The sequence below is a fragment of the Cucurbita pepo genome, chromosome 11 (assembly GCF_057944985.1).
Source record: "Cucurbita pepo subsp. pepo isolate OVF chromosome 11, ASM5794498v1, whole genome shotgun sequence".
Taxonomy (NCBI): Eukaryota; Viridiplantae; Streptophyta; class Magnoliopsida; order Cucurbitales; family Cucurbitaceae; genus Cucurbita; species Cucurbita pepo.
The window spans coordinates 3245336-3259595 of NC_141808.1; the positions used below are offsets into that span (position 1 = coordinate 3245336).

Sequence of the window (14260 nt, forward strand, 5' to 3'; positions counted from 1 at the left end):
ACAATGACCATCTATTTACAAATAAAGTGCAAATAACTCTTAGTTTTTCAATTATTTATTCACTAAAAAGTAATTTTTTGAAAAGTAAATTTTCAAACTGGATTATATTTGGAAATAAATAAATGAATAATTTATTTTCATTAAAAAATGTAAATAAATAACTTGAACCAATAATTTGTAATTATCAAAATGGTAAGACGGTGAAACGGAAATGACCCGACCCGACCCGACCCGAACCATGTTTGGAAGGCTCCAAACTCCGAGTTTATAAAAGAAAATGTAAAATGGAAAATAAATTTACAGTTCTCTCCTTCTCTCTCTCTCTCTCTCTCTCTCTCCTGAAGTCCGTTCTGTTCTTCTGACCCGTCTGACCCCTCACCCTTTACAGACCCTGCAACCTCTCTCTCTTTTCTTTCTCCTCACCAATTTTTCCTCTGATTACTAATCACAGTAAACAATGCCACAAAATGCCTTCTCCACAGATTAATCGAATCAATTGTTGCCCGTAAGCTCCGATCACCGGGTTACAGCTTTTGTTTTTCTCCTGATTTCATGTTGTTCTGCGTTTGATCTTCTTCTCCCTTCAGCTCGCGTCAAGCTTCTTCACTTCCTGGTAAACCCTTCAAGTTCTTGCTTCGGATCGTCTTCACTCTTTTGATGGAACTGGGATTTCTTTTTTCTTTGTGGGTTTTTGTTTCGTGGGCGAAAATCCCAATTCGTTTCTTTAGTCTATGCCATTTGATTCTCGCATATTTTCCCCTAATTTTGAACTGCAGAATGTTGTGGGTGTTGTTTTGTTTGTGCCATTGGAAATTGTTTTCATCTGTGCTTTTCGAGGAAATTTACTCGGTGTGACAGGTGGGGGGCCTTTATAAGGACTCTATTTCGATATAGGTTTGCTTTGTTCAGGTGGGTGTTTTTTTTCCCCCTCATTTATTGTTGATTTTGTCAAAATGGACCTCCATGGGTGAAGTTGTTTGTCTAAGGGATTTTCCCCCTTTGAAAGAGATAAGAATATCATGAAAGATTGTCGATGTAGTTAAGGAACTCAACCCCGCGTGTTCTTTCTTTGCTCTAGCAGAGTTTTGGTTTTGGTTGCTAATAATCTCATTTCTTTATCACTTTTCTGTTTTGATGTTGGCTAAGGTAACTCATTCTACGTTATGAATGCTACATTGAGTTGAAAGGGTGTTTTGTTCTGTACCCAGAATTAGTTTGTCTTCAAGGATGAGCCGGCCGACGACACGTAGTAAGAACAAAAGGCATAAACAAGAGTACAATGCTGATAACAGTTCTGATTTATTGAGGTAATAATGATTTTGTTTTCCATTCTTTTGCACGGATTTGTAGCCTGTATTAAGGAGTTCTGAATCAAGTTTAATCATTTACAGGAAAATTCACTCATCTGGGGCAATAACCAATGATGACATCAATCAGCTATATATGATATGGAAGCCGACTTGTCAAGGATGCCGGGTGAATAATAAGGATAACCCAAATTGTTTCTGTGGGTTGATTCCACCTCCTACTGGTAGCAGGAAGGTTGGCTTATGGCAAAAGATTTCAGAAATTGTGCAAGCATTTGGTTCAGATCCTTCCAAGGATCAACGTACTTCTCCTGACTTTCCTGCTGGTCTTACAAATCTTGGTGCAACATGCTATGCTAATAGCATCCTTCAGTGTCTGTACATGAACAAGTGCTTCAGGGAAGGCATATTTTCGGTTGAGTCAGACGTTCTGAAACAAAATCCGGTTCTAGATCAGCTTGTACGTCTCTTTGCTCTCCTCCATGCCAGTAAATTGGCTTTTGTGGATTCATTCCCTTTCATAAAAACACTGGAGTTAGATAATGGAGTCCAGCAGGATAGTCACGAGTTCCTGACTTTGCTTCTTTCTCTGCTGGAACATTGCTTAAGTCACTCAAAAGTTTCTAAAGCAAAAACTATCGTTCAAGATCTTTTCCGTGGAAGCGTGTCTCATGTAACTACGTAAGTAGAATTTATTTTACCAGAGTCGAGTTGAATAGCTTTACCAATTAATATTGTGATTGCATTATTATTCCATAATTCTCGTTCTTCTCTTACTTTTTGATCGATTATACATCCTCTCATATCTTCATATCTCATTTTGTCAAGTGTAGACTGTTGTATGCTTTTAAGTTTAATCGTTCACTGGATCATATTTGTTTCTTCCAGTACTGTATAATTCATTTGATGGTCAGTTCTTTCTGTTGATTTTGTTAGATATGAATGTATCTATGTTGTGTGTTTTTGGCTCGGCTCGTCTGGTTGAACCAGTGAGTTTAGTTTGAAAATGGTTGGTGCCTATTTATTTTGAAAGGATACATCACTTTGGGTTCTAGCTGCTGCCGCCTTTCAATTTTCAATTTGTTGGTCACTGATTCTCTGTTCAGCTAGTCTACAGTCTATTATGCCTCTTATGAAGCTATGACACAAATTTTACTGATTAATTTTATGCATAGAGCATTGATTTATGTCATTTTCTGAAAATTAGGTGGCTTGTACATTTCTCTTTGTATGGCCTTTTCTTCAATATATGGTCTATGTTTCTTATCAAAAGGAAAAAAATAAACAATCCCCCAAAATATTGTTCCCTACTTCTTTGCACAATTTATTCTAGGTTTCCGGTGATTTAAGTTTAAGTTGATAATGATATCCTGACTTCATATTTAGGTGCTCACAGTGCGGAAAAGATTCAGAAGCCTCTTCCAAAATGGAGGACTTCTATGAGTTGGAGTTGAATGTTCTGGGCTTGAAAAGCTTAGATGAAAGTTTAAATGATTATCTTAGTGTGGAAGAGCTTCATGGTGATAATCAATACTTTTGTGAGTCATGTAGATCCAGAGTTAATGCTACACGCAATATCAAGCTACGTACGTTGCCCCCTGTTCTAAATTTTCAGCTTAAGCGATGTATTTTTCTTCCAAAGGTACTGAAAATCATCACATCTCTTTACTGGCTCTCAGTAACTAATGTCATTTGAGAAGTAATCACCAGTTTATGTGTTTTCATGTTGGTTCATTCTGTCAAGTATAACCATTTATTGAACTTCCTTCTTAGTTTTCACAATTGTGAGAAGATCTTTAAAAAACATTTGGCGGGTGATATAAGTTTTGTACGGTCGATTTTCGCTTTTTATTTTTGTTTCTTTTTCCATTCTAACTCCTCCTTTGGGTTTGATTGTTATTGTTGCTTTGTGTCAGCAGACTACAACGAAGAAGAAAATCACATCTGCATTTTCTTTTCCTGGAGTGTTGGATATGCGGGACAGGCTAGCTGAATCTTCTCAGTCTGAATCAATATATGATTTGTCAGCAGTTCTGATTCATAAAGGTACCGCTGTCAACAGTGGCCATTACGTAGCTCACATCAAGGATGAAAACACAGGGCAGTGGTGGGAATTTGATGACGAAAATGTCTCAAAATTAGGTCATCATCCGTTTGCAGAAAAATCATCAAATGCTAATTCTAAATCTGTTAGAGCCGAGTTAGCTTCCAAGGAAGAAGTAAATGTTACTGTTGAAGGGAATCCAACGAATGGGGTTCAGCAATCATCAGAGACCGGTACCTGTTGTTCCACTGACATCTTTTCATCTAATGATGCCTATATGTTGATGTATAATTTAAGAGGCACTGGGAAGACCACAAAAAAAGTTACTAGCTCTAATGCTGATAGTAAAGAAGTAGAAGGCAACATGGTTCCTTTCCAGGATGGCTTGTCTCTTCCATCACATCTGTGTGATGAGATAAGTAGTTTAAATGAATCCTTTGTTATAGCTTGCCAAGAATATGAATCAAAGAAGAAAGTTGAACTGGGCTTTATCAATGATCGAAGACAGGAGGTCCGATCAATTCTTTCTGAAGCCCCCGTTCACTCACTTGAGGAACCCTTTTGTTGGATTTCCATAGACTGGCTTCGCCAGTGGGCTGATAAGGTCTCCCCACCGTAAGTACATAAATAATATTTGTTCTTTTTCTTTTGAAGTTGTTCTAAGGTTTGTCCTTGTTGCTTGCTTGATGGCCATAAATGAAGCTATTGTCGCTTGTTTGTGACACTACTTTTTTATGGTTTGCAGCATTCTTGATAATTCGCCTATACAGTGTTCGCATGGAAAAGTTCCGATATCAAAGGTTACCTGCATAAAGAGATTGTCCATCAAGGCTTGGGACAAGCTGTTCTCCAAGGTATGTGCTTCAATTGTTCTATCAAGAATTCTACACATTGTATATCTCTCCTTGGCCTTAGGGTTTCATCCTTGTGTGATCCTTAGTACATACACTGTTCTCGATGTTATTTTAGCACTGAATTCGTCTTTTTCGTATGACTGACTTCTCTTTCTGCAATCTTGTAAAATTTAGTATGGTGGGGGCCCCAAACTGACGAATGAAGATATCTGTATGGATTGCCTTATTGCTGGTGCTCAAAATGTAGTTTGCGCTGACGGCTACAGGGACCGAAGAATATCAATGAAAGAAATTGCGTTGAGTGCACTTTCGGGCAGTTATCCAAATGGAACATATATCGTTTCTAGGACATGGTATTGTTTCGAAATTCTTGGATTTTCTTGTCATGCTGATTAGCTGATGCTTCGTTAGCAAATGAACTTGCTTCTTGCTTGAGTGTTAAACACCTGTGGCCTTGTTAAATGTTGATTTATTCTTATCTGCAATTCTGCTGTTCTCACAACCATGTTTGTTTCTCCTTTCTTCTATGGTTTCTTTGAAGCCATAAAATCCAATAGGACATAGAAATGGATTAGATTCATCCAGATTGTCTAGGCTTCAGCTTTGAAGGGTTTATGATTGAAACTTATATGCAGCAAGTCAATGATACTACTGAGAAGAACTGTGTCAATTGAAAGAACAAAAAAATTATGCTATAATTAGAAGCCATTAAGGAAAAGATGGTCTTGAGTTTCTTTGGTTCTTTTGCTCAGCATATTAGTTTGGAGAGAGATATCTTTTCGTATACTTATGTTAGACTATCACGAGTATTAGATATAAATTAAAGAAACTTCCATATGAAATCCTGACCTTCCTTGGATGGGAATTTTCCCAAATCCCCGTTGCAATCAAGACTTCAGATTAGCTGTGAGTCTTGAGCAAGAAGCCATCTATCCTGAAAGTGATGAAGACGGAATCGTTCATGATCTACATTAGAGAAATCTACTTCACAACTTCTCGATCTTCGAGTTTCTATTTAAATCTGAATCCCCAGAAAGAAGAATCAGCATTCCAGATGTGACTGACTTTTAGGTTCTTGGTTTTCATCAAAACCGAAATTTTAAGGTAAAGTGGTAGAAAAAGAGGCATCCCCAATTGAAAGTCCTCCCCAAAGTATATACCAATTTGACTATTTTATCAAGGAGGCTCTTCATTTTGAAGATGTCTATGCTCCATACAAGGGCCTGTAGAGAAACCAAATGATGGAGATGTAGACATCAATCACCCTAATTTAAACCACAGTGCTGTTGTCTATTACTGTTGTCTCAAACTTCTATATAGTTCCCTTGATCTCTGAGTTATACTGTGCAGCCCATGTATCACTCATGCTTCTCTATAATGCTTGTAGGTTGCAACAGTGGGTTAAAAGGAAAATTCTTGATGCTCCTTCTGAAGCCGATGCAGATCCGACAGCCTCAATCAGGTGTCCTCATGGACAACTTTTGCCCGAGCAAGCTACTGGAGCTAAGCGAGTCCTGGTTCCAGAAGATCTCTGGTGTTTCTTACATGAAGATGCTATTACTCTAAAACCTGATGATCCTATAGGGGTTCCAACTTTTCCCTCAGATGCACGACAGTGTTCTCTGTGCAGTGAGGAGTTATCTGAAGTGGCAGTCATGGAAGATTCAATAAGGTCATTTCATTACGTTCGAGTGAACTTATATTTGATTTACTTGAAGAATTGCCTAACCTTTTTTTATCTTTCAGAGGAGTGAAGCTTAAACAGCGACAAAATCATGAAAGGTTAGCCGTTGGAAAATTCATTCCGCTTTCTCTGCACTGCAAGTATTATTTGGTGCCTACCTCATGGCTTTCAAAGTGGAGAAACTACATCAATGCAAGTGGAAAGAGTGCTTCATTTGTAGAGAAGCCTGAAGATTTGGATGGCGTGATCAATTTTCTGAGGTGTGAAAAGGTAATGTGACTTACTGACTTCTTGAGATTTTTCGATTATTAATTCTCCATTGAACTCATTTTAGGCAGCATTCATAATGCATGGTGTCATTTGATTATTTAAATTTTTATACCCTTGATATGAAACTCTTAGGATTTGATCTAAGAATCCCAAAAACGATAAGAAATCCACCCAAGGGAAAGTTTTGGAGTGAATTACCTTGATGATCAAGATCAAAAGTAAAGAAAACTCGTGATTCGAATCAAGATCTTGAATGACTCTAGCATGCAAATCTAAACACAAGAAAGGTAAAGGAACAAGCTCATAACTTAAGAAGCATAATATGCAAACTTCATTTTTAATATCCAAAATCTTCCTACGAAAGCAACAACGTGAATGACTATTTATAGCCTTAATACCATAATGACCATTAACTAATTATACTTAAAACTTTAAAATTAAAAAATACAATAAAACCTCCCTAAATCCAAACATGTATGGTATAATCTTGGGATCTACCATGAAGTTTTTGTGGCATGATTGAGACACCTTATTTCGTATCAAAATTCCCCGGGCTCAATTTCACCGTGATTGTGAAGCATGGTTCTAAATGTTTTTCTATTGATCTTAAAATCATTTATTTTTGTTTCAGATTTATCACTCTCTTAGTTTGAGCTCTTATGAGTTTTTTCCTTCTAATTTTTGAATAATTGCTGCAATTTGACTTATGTATGTGTATTTGGATGCAGCATTCACGCCTCCTTAAAAGGCCTCCTGACCTGATCTGCAAACGTGGTACGGTGCAGCAGAAGTCCACTGTAAGTATACTTCACAACTTTATTCGAATGCAATATTTTCTCCTTCGCTTGCAACATTATTTTATTTTATATATATTATTTATTACTTTTCGGGAAGAAATGATGAGTTCATAGATAAATAAAAGGTTAAATTAATAAAAATACTCTTCAACTTTGTACTTTATCTAAAAATATTCCTAAACTTTCAAAAGTTCAACAATATCCTTAACTTTCAACAAAGTTTCAAAAATACTCTTATCGTTATTTTAAATGGAAACCGATAATATTTTGTTTCAAAAATACCCTTGAACTTTCAAATTTTCGTTAATACACTTGAAAAGTTTTAGAAACTTCAAAAATACACTTAAGTTTTTTTAAAGTGTTCAAAAATACATTTGCCGTTAGTATATGAACGGAACGGTTAGTATCACGTTTCAAAAATATCCATGAACTTTCAAAAGTAGCATTAAACACCCTTAAAATTTTAGAAAAAAGTTAAGAAAGTTATTGCCATTAGTATTTAGACAGAAACCGTGTATCTACACTTCACAGATCATCTCCATCTTTGATATAATCTCTCTCCTCTACTTTTAACCCATGAGTCAACCATTTCTCATTTCTCATATTCTTTTCCTTGATTATTGAATACACTCTTGATTCTCTGATTTCATTCCTCAATCTCTAGAACTTCTCCCATTACTTTTTCTTTTCTCTTCTTCAATATCAAAACTTTAAATAGAAAAGATGGGCTCTCTCATACATGAGCATTTTCAAACATAAACATAAGAAACTTTAACATCCAATTTCATTAAGATTAGCTTGAATTGGGAAATAATTAACTTGAAAACAAATTGTCTATTTGGATGTTGAAGTTTTTTATATTCATGCTTGGAAATACTCATAAAGGAGAGAATTTCTCATTTTTTACTAAAAGTTTTGATAGGTAAGGAGAGAGAGAGGGAAAAAAAAAAGAAGAAGAGAAATGTGGGAAATTTTAGAGATTGAGGAACAAACAAAAGGGATTAAGTGGGTCTTCAAGAACCGACAAAAGATAAGGAATGAGGAATTGTTGAGTCATAGGTTGAAGTAAACGAGAGAGAAAATCAAAGAGGAAGATAATCTATGAGGTGTAGATAAACGGTTTTTGTCCACCTACTAATGATAGTAAGTTTTTAATACTTTCTTTTTAATAAAGGATATTAATGTTACTTTTGAGAGTTCATGGGTATATTTGAAACGTGGTACTAACAGTAATGGTATTTTTTTAACTTTAAAAAAAGTTAAAGGGTGCTTTTGATATTTTTTTTTAAAGAAGTTCACGGGTATTAATCAAACTTCGGAAAGTTCAAGGATATTTTTTTGAACACTTGAAAATTCAAGGGTATTTTTTAAACAAAGTATTAACGGTTTCCATCCAAAACTATTGGTAAGAGTATTTTTTAGTTTTTTTCTTTTTTAAAGTTTAAGGTATTATTGAAACTTTTGAAAGTTCGGGAGTAATTATATTAATTTTGCCATAAATACAATATACAAGAGGTCATATACAAATGAAATCTACAAACAAGAGATAATATCCCAAAAGCCCATGGGAGGGTTACAAAAAACTCTTCAACTTAGCCAAAAGAGTCCATTGAGTTGTTGAAAATATGAGTATTCCTTTCCAACCAAAGTTCCATATTAAGGCTCTGATGATGTTGCACCATAGGGTTCCTTTATATATATATATATATATATATATATATATATATATATATAGATATAGATATATACATATATATTTAGTTTGATTTATTATTCTTTTATTAATATTATCTTAAAACATTCTTTGATTACATAGACAATCACATGACTCTGAACTCGGTTGTTATTAACCTTCATTGAACTTATAAGAGAATTTCTTTTAATGATATTTGGAACGAGAACTTGTCAAAGGGTCAAAATTGCAACACTATTTAAAGCTCAAGGTTAAAATTAAGAGGTAAAATTTGATGAAATTGAAAGTTATTGGTTAAAATTGATAGAACTTGACAAGCTTAGAGGTGAAAATTGATTTTCTCATTTTTTGTAGTAATTTACTGTGACTTCTCTAACACAATTTCTGAAATTTACTCTCCTTCATGGTGAATAATGTGATTATAAATCTTATGAAGTAAAAAAAATGTTTCCGTTAAAATTTCATATCTTTTTACGTCTTTCTTTTTTGTTCCCTCAATTTTAGGCAGATGTTTTAACAATCATTTCAGAGAACGACTGGAAATTCTTCTGTGAAGAGTGGAAAGGTAGCGAGGCACGCGGCATCTCTGCCGTGATTGAGTCAAGTAGTTGTGTAGGGAATGATATGAATGGATCCTCCAAAGAGAAGTCAATGGCTGAAGAGAATCTCAGTTCCAATGATGAAGTTAGTAATGGGGACTTCAAACAACTAATACTTAAGACTGATCCTGAGGTAACCTTGAACCTTAAATCTATTTCCATTTGTTAGGGTTAGTTGTATTTTTTATATAGTTTCTATAGCTTTTGAGAGAAAACACACATAGAAGAAATTATAAACCAAACAAACTACAAAAATTCAAACAGGTTTCTTAAAACATTCCAAAAAGTTCTTCAATTGCTACAACCAAATATCTAGATATGTCCATGGAACCGGGTGGGGACGGCGAAGCCTTCCCCATCCCCATCCTCGCCACCCCGCAAAATTCCTCATTTATTTTGGTGGGGATTGGGTTCCCCATGGATGTCTTTTTTCCGTTTATTATTCTTTAAAAGAAATAGTCATCTTAACGAAACTTTGTTAAAACAACCATGATGGCAATAAATGCAAAAAACGCAAACATCCCAAATGACAAGTAAATTAGTCTAAGTAGCAACAAAAAAACGAATCCAAATGTCAAAAACATTTGTTATTATAAAACTCAAACAAATGGAAGCAAAACATAAAACCTATTGGAACTTGGAGGACATAAAACCATTGGAACTTGGAAGTGGAATTTAGAAAGTATTTCTTCTTTGAAAATATTTTTATATTTAGCGTGGCCTGTTTGGTAGGTAATCTGGGTTCTCTTGTACGTTTTCAAATTCATTGGGTTCAGCGAATATGCGTTCAACAGATATAATTAAAGCTCGAAGTAACCATAAAATGATCTATCTCCCTTTCTTTGCCTTGAAGAAGTCGTCTGTTTCCCTCAATATAAATCATCTATTAATTATATATTGATAGGTTTTAAAGAAAGAAAACTGTTTTGGATTAGATATGAACAGGGCTTGAATTTCTCAACTACCTTGCGATATTTAAGTTGTTGCCTTGATACTTGAAATCTTGCTTGCTTAATTGGTCCTAATAAAGTGGTCTGTCAATCGAGCAGATATGTGAAGAATGTATAGGAGAACAAGAAAGCTGCGAGCTAATGCAGAAACTAAATTATATTGGTGAAGATATTTGTGTATATTTCTCCCGGGGGAAGGAAGCGCCAAAATCAATTTTGGAAGCTCCCGAATCCACCTTTGATCCAGATCGCCGAATCTCAAAGCGTGCAAGAAAGACAAATTCCGGGAATTTTGTTAATCTGAAAGTATCTGGTTCAACTTCAGTATACCAGCTAAAAATGATGATATGGGAATGTTTTGGGGTAAGCTTTGCACAACAGATGGATATGATGCTTGAATTGGTTTTCTGAAACTTGGTTTTCTGAAACCATCTTTCATGGTCTATGCTTGAATCGTGTGCCCAAATATTTATTTATTTTATGTTAATTCATGTGTTTATACAAATGATAAGCCTACAGACCCAGAGATAGTCTGTTTTTCTGGATCTTATAAGGCATTATGTGGGGGAAAACTTAGTTTTTTTTTTCTTTGAACTTGCATTTTGGTGAACCAAGCTTTGGACTATTTTCTAAAGCAGTCTGTTATGTTTATGCTATGACTGTTTGTGTTTCGAAAAAATGATAAGACGGTATGTACGAACTCAAAAATAGGAAATTAATTATGACGTTTTATGTTTCGAACTCACGTGGAAAACTTGTTTCTGCAGGTTGTGAAGGAAAACCAGATACTTCGCAAGGGTAATAGGATTATCGATGGAGAAACGGATACTTTGGCAGACAAGAATATATTTCCTGGGGATAAACTATGGGTAACGGATTCGGAGATTCATGAGCATCGAGATATTGCTGGTAATTTCAATTTTCTTGCTCAAATTGTTGTATAAATTCAAGTCTAAATCATGCAAGGTTTTTCTTCTTTTGATGTTGGTTTGGAGCAGATAAGTGTTCTCCATTTAGGTGATTTTAGATACACTAACTCTATATGTCTGCCTGCTCACCGAATTCTTGGATAAGCTCTATTCACTTAGGACCCATCAATAATATCAATAATATAAAATGCCTCTTGTGATCTAGCCTAATCTGTAACAGCCACCGTTAACAGATATTGTCTGCTTGGGCTCGTTACGTATTGCCGTTAGCCTCACGGTTTTAAATCGCGTCTGCTAGGGAGAAGTTTCTACACCCATATAAAGAATGCTTTGTACCTATCTCCAACCGATGTGGGATCTCATAATCCACCCGCCTTCGGGGCCTTAGCGTCCTCGTTGGCACTCGTTCCCTTCTCCAACCGATGTGGGATCTTACAACCCACTCCCCTTAGAGGCCTAGCTTCCTCGCTGGCACACTGCCCAGTGTCTAGCTCTGATACCATTTGTAACTGTCCAAGCCCGCCGCTAGTAGATATTGTCCGCTTTGGCCTATTGTGTATCGTCGTCAGCCTCACGGTTTTAGAATGCGTCTGCTAGGGAGAGGTTTCCACACCCTTATAAAAAATGTTTCGTCCCCCTCTCCAATCGATGTGAGATCTCACACCATCACAATTATGTAACTGGTAGCTTCTGCATCTATTAAACTTTTTTGGGGCTTTTTGATGGCTTACTGTAGACATTGAGTGACTGTTATTTTGGCGGAGTCTGTTACTGCAGCGAATCGCGATCTTCTAACAAAATAGTGCATTGTTGTACTACCCCATTTATGCCTGGAATTATCGACAATGCATTTTACAACTCTCTTAGCATTCTCATAGGTTTTCAATAAGTTTGGAGCTTTCTTGTTTCATATCTTAAAAAAAAAAAAAAAGTGGTCGTTAATGTCCTTGACTTGTATGCTTGGTGATGGACAGATGAGCTTTCTGATCCCAAAATGAACATGCAACATACCGAGGAAGGGTTTCGTGGAACGCTTTTGGCTGCAAACGTTTCATCTGAAGTTGTTTAAGAAGCACTGAAACTTGAGGGCGCCTGCTGCCTGTATTTACAAAATTTTGTAGATGTTCATAATCAAGGAAAAACTATTGGATTATCCTCAGCATTTTGATGTAAGTTTCACCTTTTTCATTTCGTTTCACGTCTTGTTCGGTTTTTATTGTGCTAGACTAGTCGTCAATCTTGTTTTCAGCTACACAACTGGAACCCACAGTTTAATATAGTTTGTTTTGGCCAACCTTGTTTGGAAGCCTTTTTTGTATTAGGCTGTTCATGATCTTTTTAGTTTCTGAATGATTTCTCATCCGAAGAAAGAATATCTAGACACTCAAGGATTGGTTAATGGCCCTTGGTTTTAGCTTGGCTTGTATCGTGATGTATTAACACTTTATGCTTAAACGAAATGAACACAATGAACGCTGGGGACATGTTTATTTGATCTTGAACTTTACAAATGTTAAATCAATCTCGGAGCTTTCAATTTTCATGTCTAATATGTTCGTGATGTTTAAGAAATGTTGAATAGGTTAAGACTTAGAGACCTATTTGACACAAAATTGAAAGTTTAAAGACGTAATAGACGCAAATGTCAAAATTTGAGGACCAAACAAGCACACAGGTTAAGGTTTAGGGACCAAACTTGTAATTAACCTTATTTGAACTCCATTGTTATCTGCTGCAAAAGTGAAAAAGAAAAATAAGAACAGTTGCCATTTGACATTCATATTCTTAATATTTCAAATCTTTGAATCACTTTGAAGGGTTTCCATCTTATTTAGGATCTTATAATCTTCTTGCATTGCTTTTTAGTCATATCTTGTCAAGGCTATGCTGTTTATCCTTTCGTTTTTGTTCGAGAAATCGTACTTAGTGTATTGGTTGGACCGAACTGCTCGAATTTCCAGTCCATTCTTATTGAAACTATGCATGAAATTCTCTCAAAACATCCATTATGGAGCCAAGTTAGTTGTGTTGTTCATACTGCTTATGTATTTACCTTCTTAAGGTCTCTGCTATCATTTTCAGAACACTTTTGTCAGGGAAGGAAGCCATGAAATGGACTGTGGGATACACTGCTTTCGGATTCACTGGACGATGCTACCGACGATCGAACGGAAAATTACGCTACAGGATTTGGTTGAGCCCCAACCACAGAACTAGTCTTTAGTTTTTACCTTCACGTACATTGGGTGGCTGTATATCATGTTCAAAATATCAAGAACATTTGAATTTGCTGATTTCTCCTTTACATGATGTATAGAATGTTTACGGTAATGATGCACATTACAGTGTCCAAGTCTCTCTTTCTTCTGCTAGATTTCAGGAGGACCATTGCTTTGTAGTTGTTCTCGTCCCACCGAGTGGACCTCCCGACAAGGACGAAGATTTTCTATCAGGTGTGCTTCAACTTCGAGAGATTGAAATTATGTTTATGAATGCGATAATGTGATATACTCTTTTAATGATTCAAGACATGTTGAATCATGTTGTTTGAAGAACATGAACTCGAGTTAGATTGTGTCTGAATTTCAGGGTAGGTTCGTACTTTGTGGAAAAGAAAAACATGAACTTGAGTTGGGTTTTAAAGCATTATTTCAAAGTTCTTCAAAAAAGGGTCACAATGTTAGTGTCAAGAAAAGTTGATGTTAAATTTGGTTAGGGATTATATACGGGTGATTTTCCATTTATTTTCGTGGAGATTGGGTATCTCATGTAGGATTATATATATAAGTGAAGCAGGGATTTGGGCTAGGACGGAGACAAAGATCGATCACGTGTAGCTAATAGAGAAAAATCTATTTCCACTCTATTTCTATTTTCGGTTTAAATAGAAATTTTTCGTCCCGTCGAGAGAGTTAAATGAACATCTTTACTCGAGTCTCATGATTACATTCAACAATAGATTACCAAATAGATTTTATTATCTTTTTGGTGGTTTCAGTTTAAGCCTAGTTTATGACGTTTTAAAATCTAGGTAATTACCATATAGGTTTTATTATCTCTTTAGAGATGAATAAAGAGGAGAGAAATGCACCCTCTAATTATTTTTCGTTGCTTCTAAGTTTCTATCAATTAA

The 14260-nt window shown here is 35.7% G+C and overlaps 1 protein-coding gene across 4 annotated transcripts; it reads left to right on the forward strand.

Moving 5' to 3' along the window:
- The first annotated feature begins 309 nt into the window (after positions 1-309).
- Positions 310-13654, forward strand: LOC111805051 (ubiquitin carboxyl-terminal hydrolase 26). Of its 4 annotated transcripts, XM_087128401.1 has the most exons (16): positions 310-613; positions 777-909; positions 1209-1307; positions 1392-1988; positions 2694-2949; positions 3227-3966; positions 4097-4205; positions 4380-4558; positions 5593-5877; positions 5952-6159; positions 6888-6956; positions 9154-9381; positions 10298-10561; positions 10966-11107; positions 12102-12296; positions 13210-13654. In XM_087128401.1, the coding sequence occupies exons 3-15, from the start codon at positions 1228-1230 to the stop codon at positions 12194-12196; spliced, it is 3252 nt and encodes a 1083-aa protein (XP_086984527.1). In that variant the 5' UTR covers positions 310-613; positions 777-909; positions 1209-1227; the 3' UTR covers positions 12197-12296; positions 13210-13654. The 4 variants fall into 4 exon arrangements, with proteins under 4 accessions (XP_086984527.1, XP_086984528.1, XP_086984526.1 ...); XM_087128402.1 differs by lacking the exon at positions 777-909 and having other exon boundaries at positions 1147-1307; XM_087128400.1 differs by lacking the exon at positions 777-909.
- Positions 13655-14260: the final 606 nt, after the last annotated feature.